Source organism: Chionomys nivalis, chromosome 4 (assembly GCF_950005125.1).
Source record: "Chionomys nivalis chromosome 4, mChiNiv1.1, whole genome shotgun sequence".
Taxonomy (NCBI): domain Eukaryota; kingdom Metazoa; phylum Chordata; class Mammalia; order Rodentia; family Cricetidae; genus Chionomys; species Chionomys nivalis.
In genome coordinates, this window is record NC_080089.1 from 77,484,679 (window position 1) to 77,508,908 (window position 24,230).

General features: G+C 44.1%; 1 protein-coding gene across 1 annotated transcript; it reads left to right on the top strand.

Annotated features, from left to right (window-relative positions):
* On the top strand, positions 1 to 23,852 carry Mto1 (mitochondrial tRNA translation optimization 1). The gene is made up of 12 exons (XM_057768751.1): positions 1 to 283; positions 1,251 to 1,450; positions 1,535 to 1,652; positions 4,011 to 4,300; positions 8,501 to 8,613; positions 8,707 to 8,897; positions 9,219 to 9,349; positions 11,806 to 12,010; positions 12,185 to 12,356; positions 16,457 to 16,575; positions 20,733 to 20,893; positions 22,254 to 23,852. The coding sequence occupies exons 1-12, from the start codon at positions 70 to 72 to the stop codon at positions 22,368 to 22,370; spliced, it is 2,031 nt and encodes a 676-aa protein (XP_057624734.1). The 5' UTR covers positions 1 to 69; the 3' UTR covers positions 22,371 to 23,852.
* Positions 23,853 to 24,230: the final 378 nt, after the last annotated feature.

Below are 24,230 nucleotides of genomic sequence, written 5' to 3' on the forward strand. Positions count from 1 at the left end.
GGGCAAGGTGGCGGCGCCCTGTGGGCTTCCACTCTCTCGGTTGTTTCGGGTTCTCTGTCAGCCCTCGGCATGTTCCTCCTCCGAGACCGTGGCCGCTGGGCCGCGGCGTCCCTCGGCAAACGCCTGCCCTCGTGTCGCGTCCGCAGCGACAGCGCCGCTCCGTGCAGCGCGCACTTCGATGTGGTCGTGATCGGAGGGGGGCACGCGGGCACCGAGGCGGCCGCCGCCGCTGCTCGCTGTGGCTCGCGGACTCTGCTCCTCACTCACCGCGTGGACACGATCGGTGAGCAGCCCGTGGCCTCGGACGGTGGTGCGCGGCGGGGACTCTGCCGCGGACCGAGCGCGGGCAGGGTTGAGGTGGGCAAGAGCGGTGGGTTCGCGGGGTGCGGGAGCGGAGGACTGGAAAGCGCGCTAGGTTGCTGGGTTAACCTTCCCGGATCTTCACCTCAAAGACAGAGTGAGTGACATTTTCACGCCCGCTCGATTAAGAGACATAGTGCGCTTACCGAGAGCTAGTCAAGCCCTTGTGACCAACGGCGCCATTGAGTCGTGCCTAAGACTTGCTGGTTCGCGGGGTCGCGTACGCGCCACCTCTTTATCTCTTGTCACTTGACGAACATTAGAGTGATCGCGTTTCTTGGTTCTTGCAAGTAATGTTTCTTTAAACGTAGAACTACACTTTGTCGCTTCAGCACAATGCATATGCACACAGTCGTGCAAGACCTTTATTCTGTCAACTCAGTAATATATATTTAAGAACATTTCAGAAGCCTATTAATAATTGTGATAAATGAGTTTAATAAAAGCAGCCCTAATTTGGAACGAAATGATTGGGGCCTGTTGTTATTTTTTGTGACAGGGTCTCAGTGCCTGACTGGTCTGAAACTTGCTATGTAGACCAATCTGGCTTGGAACTCACAGTGATCCATCCATCTCAGCCTCCAGAGTGCTGGGATTTAAAGTGTACCCCATCACACCTAGACAAAATGGTTGTTTTAAGGAAATTTGGTACAGTATCAAGAGTTCCTTGGCTTCCAGGAAGAAGAATGACTGCCTCAGAAGGTTCAGTCCGTAGGAACACAGTGGGAATGAGTCACCCACCCTCCGCTACTCCCTCCTCTCTTTGAAGTTAGAGGAAAAAGATTTTTCGTAAATGAATAATTTACGAAATTACTATAGGAGCAACTCTTTATTAAATAATATGTACAAGGTACTCGTTTATTTACCATGACTGTGTCCATTCTCTTTAGGTCAGATGTCCTGTAATCCTTCCTTTGGTGGCATCGGAAAGGGGCATTTGATGAGGGAAGTAGATGCTTTGGATGGCTTGTGTTCGCGGATCTGTGACCAGTCTGGTATACATTATAAAGTATTAAACCGGCGTAAGGGCCCTGCTGTGTGGGGGCTGAGAGCGCAAATTGATCGGAAGCTTTATAAACAGAACATGCAGGTGAGCGGAGGTGAACGGAGATGAGGACAGGAAGGACTGTGGGTCTCTCCGGCTGCTCTTTCAACTAGCGGTCTCTCTTGACAGAAGGAAATCCTAAATACGCCCCTGCTCACTGTTCAGGAGGGAGCTGTAGAAGATCTAGTTCTTACGGAAGCAGAGCCTGGATATGCTGGGAAGTGCCGGGTCAGCGGTGTTATTTTGGGTATGTACTGGCTAATAATGCTCATCCCGGCAAACAGACCCTGTGAGACATGTGCTTCAGAGAAGAGTATGAAGATGTTTTTCCTATGCCGGGAAATTCTTGTTTTCTCTGCCCGGATAAGGGAAATTACAGAAACAGCCGTCTGTCTCTTCGTTTTGACCCATGAGTGTAATGATCCATTTCAATGAGTCTCAGCCCAATTCCGGGTTCATAGGGATTGTTTTAGCGTAAGACTCCAGAGCCTGCATAGCTTTATCTTTTAGCCGGGTTCATCTGTCATAAATTTGTTATTTTGTGTGTGACGTGCGTGTGTATGAGTTAGAGGACAGCTTTTGAGAGTTGAGTCCCTACTCTCAACATGTGGGTACCAGGAATGGAATTCAGGCCACTGGGCTTGGCAGCAAGCTTCATTACCCACTGAGCCACCTCAACATGTCCCCTTCTTTTTACTATCCCTCCCCCCCCCCCCCCCCCCCCCCCCGTACATCCTGGGCTGGGCTCCAACAGTGTAGCAGAGAATGGCTTTGAGAAACTTCAGACTCACCAACCTTTACTGTGGAAGTTTCACTCAGGAGGGAAGGTGACCTTGGTGGGTTGGAGCCAGGGACACCACCTAGTTACACCCCTCACTCTGGAGATTTACTGGGGGGAGGTGCAGAGGCATCCTCTGGAGTGAGGGCAGAAGGAAAGAGAGCGAGGGGCGGGAGGAGTTGGCCCTGCACAGGCGCATAAGGAGAGTGCTCTACTTGGTGTCTGCCATAGCTGTAGTGGAACATCTCGGCTGCTGTTGATGACGTGTCCTACTAGGTCCCTGAGAGCAGGCCCGTATAAATGCCTGGATGCTAACTCTGCCTCTTACATGCTGCGATTCTAATTCATGTCAAATTACCTTCTCCCCACTGAGCTGTACACCTGGCCCTGCATTCCTATCTTAGTTAGAGTTACTGCTGCTATGACGAGACGCCGTAACCAAAGGCATGCTGGGGAAGAAAGGGTTTATGTGGTTTAGCTTTCATGTTCATAGGCAGTCATTGAGGGAAGTCAGGACAGGAACTCAAACAGGGCGAGAACCTGGAGGCAGGAGCTGATGCAGAGACCATGGAAGGGTGCTGATTACTGCCTTTTCCCCAGGGTTTGCTCAGCCTGCTTTTTATGGCACCCAGAGGTAGCACCGTTCACAATGGGCTGGGCCCTCCCACTTTTTTCACCAGTTGAGAAAATGCTCTACAGGCCTGTTTTATACATTTTTTTATTCCTTTAAGTTTCTGACAGTTTCAGAAAGATGAAGAAATCATGTCACATTTAGCCAGAAGTCTAAAATCAGCTAATTTTCCCTTTTTAAAATATTTATTTTGTGTGTATGGATGATTGTCTCCATGTATTTGTGTACAATGTGTGTATGCCTGATTCCTGCAGAAGCCAGAAGAGGGCAATTGATCCCCTAGAATTGGAGTTATGGACAGTTGTGAACTTCCATGAGTGTCCTGGGAATTAAATCTAGTTCTTTTGCAAGAGCAACCATTGCTCTTAACTGCTGATCCTTCTTTCTAGCCAATAATTTTCTAAATGAACCTTCATAACTACACTGTGCCCATGTGATCTTAGGAACATGCATTTACTGCTTTTGGGGCGTTGGTTTTTGGTTGGTTGGGGGTTGGTGTTGTTTGTTTGTTTTTGGTTTTTCAAGACAGGGTTTCTCTATGTAGCCCTGACTGTCCTGGAACTTGCTCTGTAGATCAGGCTGGGCTCCAACTTGTAGAGATACGCTTGCCTCTACCTCCCAAATGCTGGGTAAAGACGTGCACCACCACTGCCAAGCTGATTTTAGGAATATGTGAATTGGTAATGATATATCATGTTTTCCCTACCACACTTCTTAAATTCATTACATATATTTTGTGTGTGTGTTTGTGTTGCACGTGCGTGTGTGTGTGTGCGTGCGCGTGTGCTCGCACGCCCACGTGCATCCAGGTACGTGTACATGTGCGTAGTGGCCAGAGGTCAGCGTTAAGTGTCTTCCACACATTTATTTTTCTGTCTGTGGAGACACATGTCTGGCACACTCATGGAAGTCAGAGAACAGCTTGTAGGAGACAACTCTCTCCTTCCACCACGTGTGCTCCAGGGATCAAGCTCAGGTCATCAGGCTTCATGGCAAGTGCTTTCTTGCCAAGCTCCTGCATTGCTTGCTTTGGGAGCAAGTGTCTCTCGCTGATCCTGAACTCACTGATTCAGCTAGCGTGGCTGAACTGCCTCACGTTTCTAGGGGCAAGAAGTTTTTCTGTGATTCTGATAGAAAGTATTCAGATCTGTCTTGTTCTAGTAGTTTACTGGTTTTATTGTTTTCTGCTCATTTAGCAGATGGAAGTACAGTTGATGCAGAGAGTGTAATTCTGACAACGGGGACATTTCTGAGAGGCATGGTCATAATTGGATTGGAGATGCATCCTGCAGGACGTTTGGGGGATCAACCCTCGATAGGGTTGGCTCAGACTCTGGAGAAGTTGGGATTTGTGGTAGGAAGACTGAAGACTGGGACTCCACCCCGACTTGCCAAAGATTCCATTAATTTCAACATTCTAAACAAGCACACACCAGATAATCCATCCATCCCATTCAGCTTTCTCAATGAAACGGTGTGGATCAAGGTAAGATGGTTTATGACGACCCAGTTTGATAGCTGATGCTGGCTATTGATAGCAGAGGTATCCTAACCATCTATCTTTCTCATCATTTGCTTTTATTTATTTATTTACTTATTTATTTTGGGTTTCTGAGAAAGTGTAGTTTTGGAACTTGTCCTGAAACTCACTCAGTAGACCACGCTGGCCTCAAACTCACAAAGATCCACCTGCCTCTGCCTCCTGAGTGCTGGGATTAAAGGTGTGCACCACCACCCAGCTTCTTTTGCTTTTATTTTTTTAATTTCATTTTGTTTTTATTTATGTGTATGTATCAGTGTGAGGTATGTATTGCCTGTGGAGGCCAGAACAAAGTATTGGAACCCCTTGGAACTAGAATTACAAGAGATTGTGAACTGCCCATTCTGGGTGCTAGGAACTGAACTCTGAGCCTCTAGAAGAGCAGCAAGCATTTTTAACTACTGAGTCATCTCTCCTGCACCTCCTATTTTTTGCTCTCTTTTATGTGTATGAATGTTTTGCCTTTATTTATGCCTGTGCCCATGTGAATGTCTGGTACCCAAGGAGATTAGCAAGAGATGTTGGATTCCACAGAACTATAATTACAGAGAGTTTTGAGCTACTGCATGGGTGCTGGATATCAAACCATGTCCGTTGGAAAGCAACTGTTCTTAACTACTGAACCAGTCCCATCTTTCCTCCCTCCCTCCCCTCCCTCCCTCCCTTTCTCTTTCTCTCTCTTTTTTTTTTCTTTTTTTTGAGGCTGGGCTTCTTTGTGGAGCCTTGACTGTCCTAGACTAGGCTAACCTCACTAGAAACTCACAGAGGTCCGCCTGCCTCTCAAGTGCTACCACTGCCCAGTACAGCTGGCATTCTTTTTTTTTTTTTTTGAATTTTCGAGACAGGGTTTCTCTGTAGCTTTTGGTTCCTGTCCTGGAACTAGCTCTTGTAGACCAGGCTGGCCTCGAACTCACAGAGATCCGCCTGCCTCTGCCTCCCGAGTGCTGGGATTAAAGGCGTGCGCCACCACCATCTGGCTACAGTTGGCATTCTTAACTACTGAACCATCCCTCCAGTCCCCTACATCTTTCTTTCTCTTTCTGTTTTGTTCTGATTTGTTTTGTTTTTGAGACAGGGTTGGTTTCTCACAATATATGTGCTCTAGAACTCACTGTAGCCTGTGCTGGCCTTAGAATTTGTGACAGTCCTACTTACCACTCGCAGCTTCTTCTGGTGACAGTTTATATCACTATTGCTTAGAGTTTAAAAGAATCTTTAAAAATATTAGCTAAGGCCAGTGAGGTGGCTCTGCAGATAAAAGTCCCTGGAAACCTTGTAAAGGTGGTGAGAGAGAACTGACTCCAGAAAGTTGTCCTCTGATGTGCACCTGAGTGCAGCGGCATGTGTGCCCATGCATACACATCATGCACACATAGCAGTGAATAAAAATGTGAAAAAAATGAAAGCGTTAGCTGATTAGCAGTTGGATTTTTTTTCTATACATTCTTGTGTCTTTACTTCTACATAACTTACTTTGTGTACTGCCTTGGTTACTTTTCTATTGCTGTGGTAAGATATGACCAAGGCACCTACAGAAGAGTTCATTGGGGCTTTACAGGTTCAGAAGGTGAGTCTGTGACCATCACAGCAGGGAGCATGGCAGCAGATATAGCGCTGGACAGGTTAGAGCTTAAGTTGTGATCCAACAAGCCTGAGGCAGAGAGAGAAAACTAGCTGGGAATGGCCCTAGTCTTGAAACCGCAAGCCCACCCCCAGTGACACACCTCCTCCAACAAGGCCATACTTCCTAATCCTTCCCAAAAGTCCCAACAACTGGTGACCAAGTTTTCAAATATATGGCCCTGTGGGGATCGTTGTCATAGAAATCACCACATACACTAACCTTTTTAAAACAATTTCAGATTTACAAAATAGAAAAACACGCGGGGCGGTGGTGGCGCACGCCTTTAATCCCAGCACTCAGGAGGCAGAGGCAGGTGGATCTCTGTGAGTTTGATGTCAGCCTGGTCTACAAGAGCTAGTTCCAGGCTAGGCTCTAAAACTACAGTGAAACCCTGTCTCAGAAAACAGAGAGAGAGAGAGAGAGAGAGAGAGAGAGAGAGAGAGAGAGAGAGAGAGAGAGAGAGAGAGAGAGAGAGAGAGAGAGAGAGAGAAACGAAAAACTGAGACTGAGGCTAGGGAGATGACTCAGCAGGTAGAAGTTCCTGCCGCCAAGCCTGGAGACCTGGACTCAGTCCTCAGGACGCACATGGTGGAGAGACAAACCCACTCCCAAGAGTTGTTCTCTGGCCAGGTGGTGGTGGCGCACACCTTTAATCCCAGCACTCGAGAGGCAGGCGGATCTCTGTGAGTTCGAGACCAGCCTGGTCTAAAAGAGCTAGTTCCAGGACAGGCTAACCTCCACACATGCTGTGGCATGCATTTATGCACACATATACATATGTAAGCACATGTACAAAATTGTAATAAAATACAAGACTGTCAAGCTGCCTTTAATTCCAGTACTTGGGAGGCACAGGCAGGCAGATCTCTTTGAATTCCAGGACACCCAGAGTTGTTAACACAGAGAAACCCATCTGGGGGGTGGGGGGAGGCGACAAGGCTGTTATAACAAACTTCTATTTTTATTTTAAGTGTATCAACTCTGCCTAAATGTATGGGTTTTTTTGTTTTTTGTTTTGTTTGTTTGTTTGTTTTGGTTTTTCGAGGCAGGGTTTCTCCGTAGCTTTTTTGGTTCCTGTCCTGGAACTAGCTCTTCTAGACCAGGCTGGCCTCGAACTCACAGAGATCCACCTGCCTCTGCCTCCCGAGTACTGGGATTAAAGGCGTGCGCCACCATCGCCCGGCTAAATGTTTGTTTGAAAGCCACTCATGGTCGTTATTTTGCCATATCACCTCCCCATAAAGTTGTGCATATTTATTGTTATAGTACAGTAAAACACATTTTGTTTTATGGAGCATGCAACAGTAAATGGCAGAGATTGTGAGCCTTTCTCTCTAGAGAATTCAATCTGAACCTCAACTAGACAGACATCCTTTTTTATAAACGCAGAGCAGTGTTGAGATCGAGGACTGAGCAGTGCTGTTATCTAATAGGCGGCCCCATCAGAGTCTCCCCATTTCCCTGTGTTGTCCAGAGTCGTCCTCATCCTGCTCTGGCTCTGTACAGTTGGGTTTGTTTGTTTGTTTTGATATTTATTTGTAAATTTCTTTGTATTTGTTTGCATGATATGCATGCTCGTGGAAGTCAGATGACAACTTTTAGGATTTGGTTCTGTCCTGCCACATGGGTCCTAGAGATTGCAGTCAGGTGAGCAGGCCTGGCAGCAAGTGCCTTAACCTGCTGGTCCATCTAGATGGCCCAACACTTTCTGCATTGTGTTTTTGTTTTTTGGGTTGTTCTTGCTTGTTTGTTTGAGTTTTTTGAGGGGGAGGGTTCGAGACAGGGTTTATCTGTCCTGGAACTAGCTCTTGTAGATCAGGCTAGCCTCAAACTCACAGAGATCCGCCTGCCTCTGCCTCCTGAGTGCTGGGTTAAAGGTGTGTGCTACCATTTTCTGGCAGCACCCCTAGTGTTTATGTATAAAAGAAGTTAAGCCATCCCCCACCCCCAGAACTTAGCATATTTTAGATTTGTCTGTTTCCTCTACCTTCTTTTCCGAAACTGATAATTAGATTTAGAAACTTGCTTAAATTTAGGTTCAACAACAGCATAAGTTGTGCTTATTTTTGGCAGGAATACTTAGTTATGCACAAATTTAATGTGTGCTAAAGTAAGTCAGTATTGTGTAGGTTTTATTTGAATAAGAGGCAAATCAGTAAGTAAAGAAGCAAAATAGCTAGGCAGTAGTGGTGCACACCTTTAATCCCAGCACTCTGGAGGCAGAGGCAGACAGATCTCTGTGAGTTTGAGGCCAGACTGGTCTACAGAGTATGTTCCAGGACAGGCTCCAAAGCTACAGAGAAACCCTGTCTCGAAAAACCAAAGAAAAAAGAAACAAAGAGAAAGAAGCAGCAGCAAATTAATGTTATATACCAGCTGTGGTGCCCCTGCAATCACAGCTGTCAGGAAGTAGGTAGAAGCTTCTCTGCACGGAGTGTTCAAGGCCAGTCTAGGCTACTAGAGACCCTGTCTCAAACAGACAAGCAGTGAAATCTGTGTTGTATGTGGTTTCTGTTTTCTAGCCAGAAGATCAACTGCCATGTTACTTGACTCACACCAACCCCAGAGTGGATGAGATTGTCCTTGAGAACCTGCACCTGAACAGTCACGTTAAGGAGACTACAAGAGGACCCCGGTAAGGACTAGAAGGCAGTGCTCAGTCTCTTTAAGGAATGAGGTAAACTTTTTTGTCATTGAATTTACTTTAAATTTCAATGTCTTATTCTAGATACTGTCCCTCCATTGAATCTAAGGTTTTACGTTTTCCAAACCGTGTACATCAGGTTTGGTTGGAACCGGAAGGAATGGATTCTGACCTTATCTACCCACAAGGGTTATCTGTTACACTGCCAGCCGAGTTACAAGAGAAAATGATAGCGTGCATCAGAGGCCTGGAGAAAGCCAAAATGGTTCATCCAGGTAAAGAAGGTCACAGGTCTACTTCAGTAAGCAGTCAGGTGGTCTTCTTCCATTGTTGCTTAGTGTTCCATAAAATAAGCCCAAGCTGGACATGGTGACACACATCTGTAATCCTAACACTAACACTTGGGAAGCTAAAACAGGAAGGTTCCTTCAAGTTTGAGGCTGTGTGTGGCTACATAGCAAGAACCTCTGTCAAAGTCTATATTAATAGATGAAACCCGGCGTGTATACATTTCCCGTAGTCTGATAGACTTTGTAGTTCCTCTTGGAGGCAGTGCAGCAATTTTGGCTTACCTTGTGCACTTGTTCTTTGTCCAGGCTATGGTGTTCAGTATGATTATTTAGATCCCCGCCAGATCAGTCCTTCTCTTGAGACACATTTGGTTCAGCGGTTGTTCTTTGCTGGGCAGATAAATGGAACCACTGGCTATGAGGAAGCTGCAGCTCAGGTAAGATTTGTTTTGTTTTGCTTTTCTTAAGACAAGGTCTCTCTAGGTTGTTTTAGCTGTCCTTAAACTCACTATATAGACCAGGCTGGCTTCAAACTCACAGAGATCCACCTGCCGCTGCTTCCCAAGTGCTAGGATTAAAGGTGTGCTCTACCATGTCAAGCTCCAGGTAAGAATTTATTCATGGGGCTAGAGAGATGGCTTAGAGATTAAATGCATAGAGATTTTGAGTTCCGTTCCCAGCAACCACTTTGTGGCTCACAGCCGTCTATAATGAGATCTAGTGCCCTCTTCTAGCATACAGGCAGAACACTGTATACATAAGAAACAAATAAATCCTTAAAAAAGAAAGAAAGGATTTATTCAGATGTTGCTATAAACCAAAAGAGACCATTTCATTATACAGATCTTAGATACAACAGTATTTCAGGCTAAGAGGATATAGCTGTTTATAGCTGCTATATATAATGCACTTGTTTTGGTTTTGAAATAGGGTCTTGCTATGAAGCCCAGGCTGATCTTTTATTTTATTTTTTCAAATAGAGACTCATGAGCCCAGATTGGCCTCAGACTTGCTGTGTATCCAAGGCTGGCCTTGAAAGTCCAGTCCCACTCTCACTTTGCAAGTGCTGAGATTACAGGTCTGCTTTGCCTCCCTAGTGTTGGGACTACAGACATGTGCATGGTGCCCAGCATGTCGGGCATCATTTTGAAAGTATGTACAGTTAGTTTCTGAGTCCCTAGATCTGCTAGGGTATTGAGGGGGAAAAATTATGGAATTGCTTCTAAAGTATGATAAGAAGAACATTTAATTCTTTTAAGATTTCTGAAAATTATGTTGTTGTTGTTACTATTTTGTCTTTCTGTGTTGTGTATGTGTGCACACTGTGCATCTTGAGGCCAGAAATCAGCATTAGATATCTTTCTCAATTGTTCTTCACCTTTTTTTTTTTTAATGTATATGAGTGTTGTGTCTGCATGTATGTCTGTGTACCATGTGTGTGCCTAATACCTATGGGGGCAGAAGAGGGCATTAGGTCCCGTGAATCTAGAATGCAAATGATTGGCGCCACCATGTGGATGCTAGGAATCAAATTCGGGGCCTGTGGAAGAGCAGCCTTAACTGCCAAGCCATTTCTCTAGCTCCGTGTTTTGTTTTGCTTTGTTTTTCCTATTATTATGTATGGGAAGGGGTATGTGCACATGACTGAGATGCCAGAGAATGCCAGAAGAGGGATTCTCTGGAGCTGGAGTTGCCCACCATGGGTACAGTAAACCAAACTTGAGTTCTCTGCAAGAGCAGTATACACTCTTTTTTTTTTTTTTTTTTTTGGTTTGTTTTTGTTTTGAGACAAGGTTTCATGGTAGCTTTGGAGCCTGTCCTGGAACTAGCTCTTGTAGAGCACAGTATACACTCTTAACATCTTGACCCAATCCCTCCACCTTATTTTTTGAGACAGAATCTCTCATTACACTCACCAGTTAGGCTAAACTGACTAACCAGTGAGTCTCTTCCTTCTTAGAGCTGAGATCATAGGTCTGTTCCACTCTGCTCGGCCTTTTCATGAGACTGTTATCAAATTGAGGTCTTTATGCTTCAGAGGTAGACGTTTTATGACACCTTTCCAACCTTCCGTAATATTCTTTACAGCTGTCTTGGTCACTGTTCTGTTGCTGTGAAGAGACACCATGACCACAGCATCTTATAAAAGAAAGCATTTAATCTGGGCTGGTTTACAGTTTCAAAGGCTTAGTCTATTCTCATCATGGGGAAGAACATAGTGGCATGCAGGCAGACAGTGCTATAGAAATAGCTGAGGGTTCTATAACTAGATCCACAGGCAGCAGGAAGAGAGAGATACTGGGCTTGCTTTGGCTTTTGAAACCTCCAGCCCATCCCCAGTGACACACCTCCTCCAACCTTCTAAGCCACACCTTCTAATCCTTCTCCCTGATGTCTAAGCATTCAGCCTCAGGGAGGTTTTACTCATACCATCACACAATGGTAAATTGTATCTTTTGTGTGTTTGTACACAAGCTAGAGAAGCTAGAGAAGTCTCCACAAGTAGGTTTATAAAGATTATCCACCCCCAAACTCCCAATCCTCTGCAGAATGAATCTTACATTCTAACGTGTGTTCTATTTCTGAATGTGGATCACATTTATGTTCCTTATGAGCCTGCTTTCTTCCTACCCTGTGTGTTTGTTTTGATTTTTTTGAGACAGGGTTTCTCTGTGTAGCCCTGGCTGTCCTGAAACTCAATTTGTAGACCAGGCTGGCCTCTAACTCAGATCCACCTGCCTCTGCGTCCAGAGTTCTGGGATTAAAGGTGTGCACCCCTGCTCACCAGTTCTTCCTTCCCTGTGTGTGTGTGTGTTTTCCAGGTTGTGTGCTAAATAGAATAGCTATTTGTTCAGTTCATAATGGCCTCTTAAACATTTCAGTCCTCTTATAGGGTGTGATAGCTGGAATCAACGCCAGTCTTCGAGTCAATCGAAAACCACCCTTTATTGTAAGTCGTACAGAAGGCTACATAGGAGTCTTAATTGATGACCTCACCACACTGGGCACCAGCGAACCATACCGCATGTTTACCAGCAGAGTAGAGTTCCGTTTGTCACTACGCCCAGATAATGCTGACATGCGCCTCACGTTCCGAGGTAACTTTACCAAATCCTGTAAGGTATTGCACTGCTTTTTGGGGGTTTTTGTTGGTTTGTGTAGTTGAATTACTGTAGTCTCCCTCCCTTTCCTCTAAGTGCTCTTATAATGGGTGTGTGCAGCCGCCCTGCATTCTATTGTTCTTTAAAACTTCTTCCCTCTTCCTTACCTAGCCCATAAGGACGCTGGCTGTGTGTCCCCGCAGCGATATGAAAGAGCTTCCTGGATGAAGTCGTCTTTAGAAGAAGGCATGTCTGTGTTGAAATCCATTGAGTTTTCAAGCTCCAAGTGGAAAAAGTTAATTCCACAAGCTCCTATAAGTATTAATAGAAGCCCTCCTGTCAGGTATGGTTTTCTTAGTTTTTACTGAAAAATGAGATTTCAGAGACACATCATATACAGGTCCCCTACCTACACATTTTAAATGAATACAGATTGCTCTTAGCTTCTCAGCAACTTTAGTATAATTTATCTACTTATTCAATATATATCAGTATGTGAGCGTGTTGACATTAATCTCAGCAGTTAGGAGGTGGAGACGGGATCAGGAGTTTCAGATCAGTCTAAACTGGGCTCTGTAAGACCCTGTCTTCAAAAATAAATTTTAAAAGAAAAGTAAAATGTGTATGTCTGGGCTTGTAACTTATTTGTAGACTGCATGCTTAGCATGAGCGAGGCCTTAGATTCAGTCCCCAGAAGCTCTGCCTCCCAAGTGCTTGGCTAAAAGCATGTATCACCATAACAGTGAAAATTTTTTCTTAATAAAATACGTTCATGTATGATTATAAGTTATTTTTTATGTATAGGTGTTTTGCCTACATGTATGTATGTGCACCATATGCATGTCTGGTGCCCAGGGAACCAGAAGAGGGCATCAGGTCCCATGAGCTAGAGTTACAGATGGTTATGGGCTGCCCTGTGGATTCTGGGAATCAAACCCAGCCCACTGGAATAGCAGTCAGTGTTCTTAACCCCTGAGCCATCTCTTCAGTTCTTAACTTTTTGTATATGTATAATTTCTTTGTGGTACCCATCTTTTGTTGTTCTTCCTCAATTTTAGAAGCTCCAAACCAAAAAATAGAAGGACCCATTTTCTTGGCTAGGTTCAGACCAATTAGAGTGGTTCCATCTAATACATGGTCTATGGTAAGGAAAATCATTTAATTAAAAAAAAAAAAACATACATTGCTGGGTAGTGGTGACGCATGCCTGTAATCGCAGCACTCAGGAGGCAGGGGCAGGCGGATCTCTGTTAGTTCGAGGTCAGCCTGACCTACAGAGTGACTTCCAAGATAGCCAAAGCTTACAGAGAAACCCTGTCTCGAAAAAAAAAAAAGAAAAAAGAAACCAAAAAACAAAACAAAAAACCCATAATATTATAAATTCTTTTTTGTTTTTTTCATTGTATTATATATTCTAAGTTCTTTTTTTTTTTTTTTTTTTGTGGTTTTTCTGTTTTTCAAAACAGGGTTTCTCTGTGTAACAGCCCTAGCTGTCCTGGAACTAGCTCTTGTAGACCAGGGTGACCTCAAACTCACAGAGATCCTGCCTGTTTCTACCTCCCAAGTGCTAGAATTCAAGGCATGTGCCACCACCGCCCGGCATGTTCTAAGTTCTTATTTGTATTTATTACAAATTTTTTGAAATACCATGCCTTAGCCGGGCGGTGGTGGCGCATGCCTTTAATCCCAGCACTCGGGAGGCAGAGGCAGACGGATCTCTGTGAGTTCGAGGCCAGCCTGGTCTAGAAGAGCTAGTTCCAGGACAGGAACCAAAAAAGCTACGGAGAAACCCTGTCTCGAAAATTAAAAAAAAAAAAAGAGGGCTGGAGAGATGGCTCAGAGGGTTAAGAGCACTGACTGTTCTTCCAGAGGTCCTGAGTTCAGTTCCCAGCAACCACATGTGGCTCACAGCCATCTGTAGTGAGATCTGGTGCCCTCTACTGGCCTATAGGATATATATAGGCAGAATACTGTATACATAATAAATAAATCTTATTTAAAAAAAAAAAGAAAAAAGAAAAGAAATACCATGCCTTCTGAGATTTTCTTTCCCTCAGATTAGTTACAAGGCCTCTGAGACTAAAGGACGTTCATAGAGGAGCGCTTTTGCTACAGGAACAAGGGGCATGTGTCTGTGTTATGTAGTCCAAGCCAGCTTTAAACTTGCTCAAAAGCTGAGGTAGCTTAGGATGAATAAATTTGCACCCCTGATTATCCTGCCCCACACTCAAGTGCTAGGACAAAAATAAATTCTGGGGCCGGGCGGTGGTGGCGCACGCCTTTAATCCCAGCACTTGGGAGGCAGAGGCAGGCGGATCTCTGTGAGTTCGAGACCAGCCTGGTCTACAGAGCTAGTTCCAGGACAGGCTCCAAAACCACAGAGAAACCCTGTCTCGAAAAACCAAAAAAAAAAAAAAAAAAAAAAAAAAAAATTCTGGGGACCTTGAATAACACAAAATGTGGTGTTCAGTATTGGTTTTTGTTTTCTCTCCATTTGAAAAAAAAAATGTGCTTTAGATAGGAGAGGGAGTCAGCAGGGCACAAATCAGTAATGCTCTGTACTTTAGAGGTGCATTGTGCACATCATGATGGCACTGATACCCTCCCTCTTACGACACTTGCCTTCTGTGACGGCTCTCATGGATGTTGCCTGCTCCAGTTTTTGTTGTGTTGTATTTAGTTTTATTTTGAGAGTGGGTGGCCCAAACTTTCTTCGTGACTGACAATTACTTTAAGCTCTTGGCCCTTTCATGGCAGATAGACTCCTAGTGGCCTCTTTTCTGAGGGCACTAGTCCTTATGACTCTCCTCACCTCTTTATAAAATAATAGGATATTAGTTATTAGGCTCCAAATTACAAATTTGGAAACACCACATTGTCACCATTGACGTCAATATATCTGTTTACTAGCTCTATTAATCAATTTTATGTTACAATAAAATACTTGAGGCTGCGTATTTTATTTTATTTATTTATTGGTTTTTGAGACAGGGTTTTTCTGTAGCTTTGGAGCTTGTCCTGGAACTAGCTCTTGTAGACCAGGCTGGCCTCCAACTCACAGAGATCCGCCCACCTCTGCCTCCGGAATGCTGGGATTAAAGGCGTGCGCCACCACCGCCCGGCGCATATTTTGTTTTTTAAAAAGCTTTATCTGGCTTCAAATTTGGAAGCTGAAACTCTAAGGTTAGGCAGCTCCCTCCCTTTGAACTCTGCTGATGCTTTTTTAGGGTATTCTAACCCATCAGATCGATTCATGGTGGCATTTAATTTGAAAGTAACCCATGAGGGCCTAGAGAGGTATCTGGTTAAAAGCGTGTGCTGCTCTTCAGAGACCATATAGAGAGATGGGAAACCGGAATCTAGAGAACTCAGTAGCATGAACACTGACTTCAGAATAAAGTGTTGACCTCTTCTGAAGAGCAGAGACCTAGTTACTGTGGTCACTGTCCTTCCTCGGGTGTACCTCAGCAATGTGACATAGAGATTGACTTCCAGAGCCTCTGAGGGACACCGATCATATGTGAACCCTAGCCTGCAGGACGGCTCATTCATAATATGCTAACCAAGACTGCATAGACGTGAAACACTTTCCTCATCCTCTAGATGGATGTGACAAAGCCCTGATCAGCAGATGATATTCTTTGTAAGCAGAGAGGGAGGGAGAGGGAGAGAGAGCGCGTGCACAAGTGCCTCATAAAACCTTAATAACAGTGTAATTCTAATGTAGTCAGGAAGTCAGGAAATCAATACTTTTGGATGGGAGTTTTAAGCTGGGATTTTATGTAACCCAGGCTGTCTTCAAACTTTCTGGATAACAAAGCCTGGCCTGGTACTCCCAGTGCTCCTGCCTCTGCCTCTCGAGTGCTAGGATTATAGACATATGTTACCACGCCCAGAGAGAATCAATTGTTCCTTTTGTTGTTGTTGTTGTTTTGTTTGTTTTTTTTATGTGCATTGCTGTGAGCATGTCAGATCCCCTGGAACTGGAGTTATACAGTTGTGAGCTACCATGTGGGTGCTGGGAATTGAACCCAGATCCTCTGGAAGAACAGCCGGTGTTCCTAAACACTGAACCATCTCTCCAGCCCCAATTGTTCTTTTTCCTTTTTTTTTCTTTCTTTCTTTTTTTTTTTTTTTTTTTGATAACCTATTTTACAGATGCTATGCTCTTTATTTTATTCTGTATCAGGGTCATAGCCCTGACTCATGGTTAAGTAAACTAAGCTGGTCTTGAACTCAGATCTTTCTGCCTCCTGAGTGTTAGGATTAAAAGTGTTCACTACCATGACTGACCTGGTGCTACTGTATTTGCCCACTATACATGGGAAAAAATTAAAAGTCTCATTTAATTATTCTAATATTTGGTATTATGCCAAGGATTTTGTTCTTAGTTTGCCTTATAGGGTATAGATCCTTATGTTGATAAAGTCTTTGCATTGGCAGTGCTCTAGATGTTCTTAAGTATGAAGGAGTTGACATGGAGTTGCTGGCCAGTGCTGTCCCCGAGCCCCTGAAGAAGTATACTGCTTACAGAGAGCTGGCTAGAAGACTGAAAATAGAAGGTAAAGGGGAGTTGTTTTCCTTCGGTGCCTGTATTCTCTTTTCTGGATGTGCAGATTATGAATGAGCAGTAGACCTGTCTAACTACTCGCTGAATATAGTGATGCATGCCGGAGGATAACGCTGGCTTTAGGTTTTGGCAGGTTTGCCCTCTGTAGATACTAAGCAGTGAAAAGGGCACAGAACAGGCTGATTATGGGAATGGTAGGAAAATTTGATTGATAGTGCTGTTTATACAGGAAAAGACCTTTACCAGGGTAGTAAGAATGGTGCATTCCTTGCAGGGTCGGCGTTCTCTTTCAATTCCACAGAGGTCTATCAGCTTACCATGCTTTGGCTGTGTGTGTAGAATGGCCATATGTTGACTGCCATTGCATTGTGAAAAGAAACCTGTCAGAAGCCGGGCGGTGGTGGCGCACGCCTTTAATCCCAGCACTTGGGAGGCAGAGGCAGGTGGATCTCTGTGAGTTCGAGACCAGCCTGGTCTACAGAGCTAGTTCCAGGACAGGCTCCAAAACCACAGAGAAACCCTGTCTCAAAAAACCAAAAAAAAAAAAAAAAACTGTCAGAAATTCTAGAAACATTTTTCCAAATGACCCATTATTAAAAAATTAAATTTGAGGAACTGGAGAAATAGCTCAGAGGTTAAGAGCACTGACTGCTCTTCCAGAGGTACTGAGTTCAATTCCCAGCAACCACATGGTGGCTCACAGCCATCTGTAATGAGATCTGGTGCCCTCTTCTGGCTTGCAAGCATACATGGAAGGAATGTTGTATACATAATAAATAAATAAATATTTTTTTAAAAAATTAAATTTAATTAAAAAGTAACCCCGATGGGGCTGGAAAGATGGCTCAGTGGTTAAGAGCACATGCTGCTCTTCCAGAGGACTAGAGTTCATTCAGTTCCCAGCACCCACGTCACACCTGCAACTTCAGCTGCAAGGGGATCCACAGGCACCTGCACTCACACACATACACCACAGACGCATGGTTAAAAATAACTTGTGAAATCTGAAAAAACAAAACTCGTCACCCCGTACTAGTGACAACCTACAAGAAGAGTACAGACGTTATTTCGCCATTATGACTCCTCTACTAAAGAGCTTCATTAGCTATTTAGGGGGTGGCACTGGAAACAGCTGCTTAGATTACCTTTTTTTAACTTGGTGCACAGCTTTACTTTGTTCAGTAAATATTAGGTTCCAGTTAGCATAGTCCAGAAGCATTTATCATTAACTTGTTTCCAGGAAATAATTCAACCATGACATAGCTGTTCTTGCTCTGTGAAGACCAGTACCTAAAAAATTCCAGCACCCACTTGAGGTTTAGAAGAAACCACATTGGGTTAAAGTACAACATATATGGGTAATTTTCAAGTTGCCACTTTAATATCCCAACCTTACAAGTTTCTTTTAATCCTTTTCATTTTTAATTTTATTTTTATTTACATTTTTATGTTTGCTTCTGTGTGTGTATGCACATGTATGTAGGTGCTCATGGAGGCAGAAGAGGGTGTTGAATCCTCTAGAACTGGAGTTACAGACTTCAGTTGTGAACTGTGTGATATGAGTGCTGGATGTAACATGAAGGGGGGCCAGGCCTGCTTGTTTGGGTTTCTGTCCTGCCCGGTACCCACGACTGTTTAGCCCCAAAGAAAATCACACATAGGTCTCCATAAATTATAAGCTGATTGGCCCATTAGCTCTAGCCTCTCACTGGCTAACTCTCACATCTTGATAACCCATTTGTTTGTTTGAGATATGGTCTCATGTAGTGTAGGTCATCCCAAACTCCTAAGCAGCTGAGGATGACCATGAGCTCTTAGATCTCCTAAGTGCCAGGATTGCCAGTATATGCCACTCACTGTTCCTGGTTTTGTGCAGTGGTGGAAGATGATGGTTGATACCAGTTGTCAGCTTGGTAGGATTTAGAGTCACCCAAAGACACAAGCATGCCAGACAAGCCCTTTGCCAACTGAGCTACATGCCAGCCCCTAGACAAAATTCTTGAGGGCAGAAGTTAGTGTCACGTTGTATTATCTTTCTTGTTTTGCAATTTATATCTGAGATATTAAAATATATGTGCCCATGGCCATATGCAAGATCTCAGCTATCCATGTATTAACATAGTTACTCTTTTGTTGCTGTGACAGAGTACTGGCAAGAAACCACTCGAGGGCTTGGAGAGGAGACGGCTCAGTATTTAAGAGCACTGGCTGCTCTTCCAGAGGATCCAGGTTCAATTCCCAGCCTCCTCATGGCAGATCACAACCATCTGTAACTCCAGTTCCAGGACTTCTGACACTTCCATACATGCAGGCAAAACACCAAATAACATAAAATAAAAATAAATTATTAAAAAAATAACACTCAAGGAAGGGTTTATGCATGTAAACTTCAGAGAATTAACCTGGAGTGTTATTCATCCGAATGAGTCTGCTTTGGCTCGTGACTTGAGGAGGCAAAGTTCATCCTGGTGGGAAAGGCATAGTAGTGAGAGCAGCTGACCTATGGTTTGCTGCACATGAGGCAGTTAATCGGAGCGCATCCACAGTCAGGAAGTAGAGATGCCAGCACTCACTTCCTCTCTCCTTTTTGTTGAGTCCAAGGCCACAGCCAGTGGGGTGATACCACCTGCATTTAGGTGGGTCTTCCTTTGCATTTAAACTATTTTGGAAACATTCTGGCAGGCATGCTGGGAAGTTTCTGTAGTGATTTTAAATCTTGTCAAATTGATAATCAGTAGTAACCACCACTGTAGCACGATTAATGAAAACCCAGAGGCAGATATTGGGGTTTAGTCTGAAGGTCAGGAAAGCAAAGCAGCCAGCCACCTCAGTCTGAAATGGCAATCCTGCCTCCAGGAGTCTCAGAATGAGACTGTGTATGAGAGCTGTCTCCTCCCATCTTATATTCCTCTCTAGGGCTGGGATTAAAGGTGTGCACTACCACCTGGTTTCTTTAACAAACTAGTGTGGCTACTGGGATTAAAGGTGTGCCACCACTGCCTGGTCTGTAAGGCTGACCAGTGGGACTGTTTTACTCTCTGATCTTCAGGCAAGCTTTATTTATTAAAATACAAATGAAATGTCACTACACGTCACATTACATTATACCCTGAGGGCTATGTATGAATCATAAGATTATGCCAGGTATAGTGAAGCATTCCTGTGTAATCCCAGCAGTTGGGAGCTGAGGCAGGGATTGTAAAAGATCTTTCTGGCCAACTCAGTAAGACAATGTCTAAAAAATATAAAAGGGGCTAGGGACATGACTCTAGTAATGGTAGAGTGTGTGTCTTCTTGCCTAGCATTCACGATGCCCTGAGGCCTGGTCTTAATCACCAGTACCAAAACCAGACAGCTTTATTTTTTAGTTTATTTGTTTGTTTGTTTTGAGAGAGGGTTTCTCTGTGTAGCTTTGGGGCCTTGTCCTGGAATTTACTTGGTAGTTCAGGCTGACCTCGCAGGTCTGCCTGCCTGCCTCCCGAGTGCTGGAATTAAAGGCGTGCGCCACCACCACCCAGTTTGACTTTATTTTTCTAAGAATAGAATGCTTGATAAAATAATTGCCAAACTCTCTTTATAACATTACTTCTCGATAAAAACCTTAACTAAATTGCATAAGTTATGTTTGCCAACCAAGAACCCCACGTGTAAAAATGACTGCCTTGAGCAGTAGACCTGTTTGTCAGGTGTGTGTAGGCCGTGGGTTCATCCTGGGACCACACACAGCTTCATAATGAAATAACCTAAGAACTATTTTCTTGGAGAAACAGCCCGTCCTTAGGACTTAACATTTGCACTGACACAGTCAGATTCAGCTGGGCGTGATGGCAGACACCTGTAGTGCTTACTACCCCTTTGCCAGTGGAAGCTGGATGACAGTCAGTAGTTTAAAGTCGCCCTTAACTATATGTAGTACAGCTCCATGATACCCTTCAGATTCTTCACCTCAAAAAGGACACCATCCAGGAATTCAAGGTCAGCTTCACTGCAAGTTTGAGGCTAGCCTGGGACACATGAGATTATCTGCCCTACCTGTCTCAGAGTATCAAGTATTGATGAGGTGATGCATGCCAAAGCTGTTTGTAAATAGTAAAGGGCTGTACAAACACAGTTATATATCATAATAGAATTCTCATTCTTTTTTACCAGCTACTTATGAGTCAGTATTGTTGTATCAACTACAAGAAATAAAGGAGGTTCAGCGAGATGAAGCTTTCCAACTGCCACAAGATTTAGATTATCTAACAATCAAGGATGTGTCGTTGTCCCAAGAAGTTCGAGAGAAGCTACACTTGAGTCGCCCACAGACAGTAAGCAAACAAGCAATGGGGAAAAACAAGTTAGAAGCTAAGCCAGAAAGGGCTAGTGCTTTATTTTAATCCTGGACTTAGAATGGTCACATGAGTGATCTTGAGAAACCTAATCTTGGGGCTGGAGTGTTGGCTCTATAGCTAAGAGTCCTTGCTGCTTTGCAAAGGACCCTGGTTTGGTTGCCATGGTGGCTCCCAAGTTCCAGGGAATTTGATGTCCCTTTCTGACCTCTGAGGGCACTGCATGTACATGGTGTACTTATGTACATTCAAAAACACTCATGATCTGGGCAGCGGTGGTGCACACCTTTTAATCCCAGCACTCGGGAGGCAGAGGCAGGCGGATCTCTGTGAGTTTGAAGCCACCCTGGTCTACAGAGTGAGTTTTAGGACTGGCTCAAAAAGAAAACAAAAAAACATTCATGCACATGACAATAACCTAGAAAGAAAATCTTTCTTTAAAAATAAATGGTTTTTATTCTAACCCTGTGCTAAAGCATTGGTACAGACCCTCTTATTGTACAGCCACCAAGGCAAAGCAGTGTAATGTAAGCATGATGTTTTCTCATCTAAAACAAAAACGAAAGACAAAACTGATTCTTTCCCTCCCTCCCAGTAATTATGAAAAGACAATAACTGAGCTACAGGGGGACTTTGTGCTCTCCTCCCCTCCTCCCCTTCCTCACTCCATCATGAGATTTTTGCCTGGCTTGAACTTAGGCAAGCCTTGTCTGTTGTGTTCTGAAAACACTGCTTCCTTTAAGTAATCCACTCTCAGCATTTTTCCATCCCCTCTTCCTCCACGATCCCTGAACTTGGAGGGAAGAGTGTTGGTACAGATGTCTCATTTAGGACTGAGCACTCCAAAGTGTTGTATTTTCTGCATGTTGACCAGTTGTGAATCTGTGTTAATTGCCATCTAGACCACATTATTTTCTTTCTTAAAAATATGGGGGGGGGGTGTTGTATATGTATGTTTTCCCTACATGTGCCTATGCACAGTACATGCATGTCTGGAGCCTGTGGAGGTCAGAAGAGAGCATCGGATTCAGGTTCCCTGGAACTGGAGTTATAGATGGTTGAGCCAGTCACTTTGTGGGTGCTAGGAGTGGAACTAGTTAAACTAATGTAGTCCTGGCTCTGTAGTCCAGGCTGGCCTAGAACTCAGAGAATCACCTGCCTCTACCTCCCGAGTGCTGGGAATAAAGGCTTTCTAATGGCCATCATCACACCCAGCTCTCAGATAATTTTTAATAGCTAGGTGTGATGACACCTGCCTGTAGTCCTATCTACGTGGGAAATTTGATGTGTTTTTATGTGCCATAGCTCACTTTGGTTCTTTTGTCATTTTAATTCCTAGATTGGGGCTGCTAGTCGTATACCTGGAGTGACACCAGCTGCCATCGTCAATCTGCTCAGATTTGTGAAGACCGCTCAGCAGAGACAGGCAGCAATGACGGAACACCAAACCAATTAGTACTTATGTGATACAAAGAAACTTCCAGACAGAGAATTGTAACTTTCATTTCATAGAGGACTTTTAGAAAGAGGGTTTAGAGGGTATAAAAGGAGATAAAAATAATACCTGTGAGAATAGCATTGTTAGATTATTTTAGATTTGTCCTTATAAGACAAAGGTTGTATTTATAAGACAGTTGTACTTTTTTTATGTATGTAGGCAAAATACTTCAAAACATTAGTAGGTCATGTAGCATTCATCAAAGGGTAATAATTAAGCCAAAACTAAACCTGAAACTGAGTGTTGATACAGATTTTAAGCAATCCCATCTGTTAAGAGGTTGAAGCTGGGCTGGGCAGTGGTGATGCACACCTTAAGAATCCCAGAACTCGGGACTCAGAGAAACCCTGTCTCCACGGACCTGGTCTCTAAGAGCCACGTCCAGAGCCTATGCCCCTTGGCCTACCCACTTCTGTCAGTTATGCAGAAGTGCTTTTCCTGATACTTGGAAGGTCCTCCGTTCCTGCCTGCTCTTTTAGTCAAGTGGTATTCTCCCTCTTTCCAGCTCCCTCTTCCTGGCAGTAAAACTGTCCTGGAGCTCTAGAAACAAAAAGAATTCAGGGGCAGGAGAGCGAACCCAGAGTCTTTCTTGGCCTGCAGAAGACCTGAGTTTGGTTCCCAGCACCCACATCAGCCTGATGCCTGCAACTGCAGTCCAAGGGGTCTGGTGCCCTCTTCTGACCTGCACTAGTACCCAGACCTCCTTTGTGCCCCTCCCCAAATAAAATCTTTGAGGGGAAGCTTGCTCTTTTCCAGTCCCAGGCTCTTCAGGAACCTCCAGTTACTGGGTAGACATTGCCAAGCCTAAGAACCATACAGATATAACCAGCCCAGAAATGGCATAAAGAAACCCAACTATAAATATAAAATCTCAGGGCTTGGCTGCAAATGCGTGATGAGCATGTTATTTTCTCAAGAAAGTCTGAGGCCATCCTGAGACTACAGAAGACAAGCTGTGCTCATTTGGTGAGTGGACATGCTGAGGGTATCAACCCTAGTGAAGGCCTGTCTGCCAGTATGGAGACTGATGAATTTATGTGATAACCCCATACCCCATATTGTGTGCAGGTGGCTAGTTTACTGTCCTGTGATGTTTTTACAGGTAAACTTAAGATGGGAAAAAATTTTTCAGTTTGTAGATTTTCTACTCTTAAGCCCATATGTAAAGTTAATTTGCTATTTTTTCCTCATAAAGCACACCAGACCACAGACTTAGTCTTAGTCTTGTCTGCTTACTGTGGTTAGCAAACGGTGATTCAAGTCCTAAACTAGGATGAAAAATGAAGACTGAACTGGGGCAATGGTGGCACACACCTTTAATCCCAGCACTGGAAGGCAGAAGATGGATCGGATCTCTATGAGTTCAAGGCCAGTCTGGTCTACAAAACAAGTTCCAGGATGGCCAAGTCTACACAGAGAAACCTGTTTCAAAAAACTCCAGCCGGGCTGTGGTGGCGCACGCCTTTAATCCCAGCACTCGGGAGGCAGAGGCAACAGAGAAACCCTGTCTCGAAAAACCAAAAAAAAAAAAAAAAAAACTCCAAAAAAAGAAAAATGAAGACTACAAAACTACCCCGATTCACTCAGCTGTTTTTCTTCTTTTGAGAAGTTTTCAGCTGGTGTGCTATTACAGCATTATACATGTCATCTAATACGTGTAGGCAGGGGAGAACAGGAGAAATGGGTCAGCAGGTAAGTGCAATGGCTGCTTTTTCAGAGGACAAGGGATCAAGATGGGATCCAACACCTGGCCTTTATGGCCATGTGATACACAGGCATACATGTAGGCCAAGCACCCATATACATAATACTTTCTAA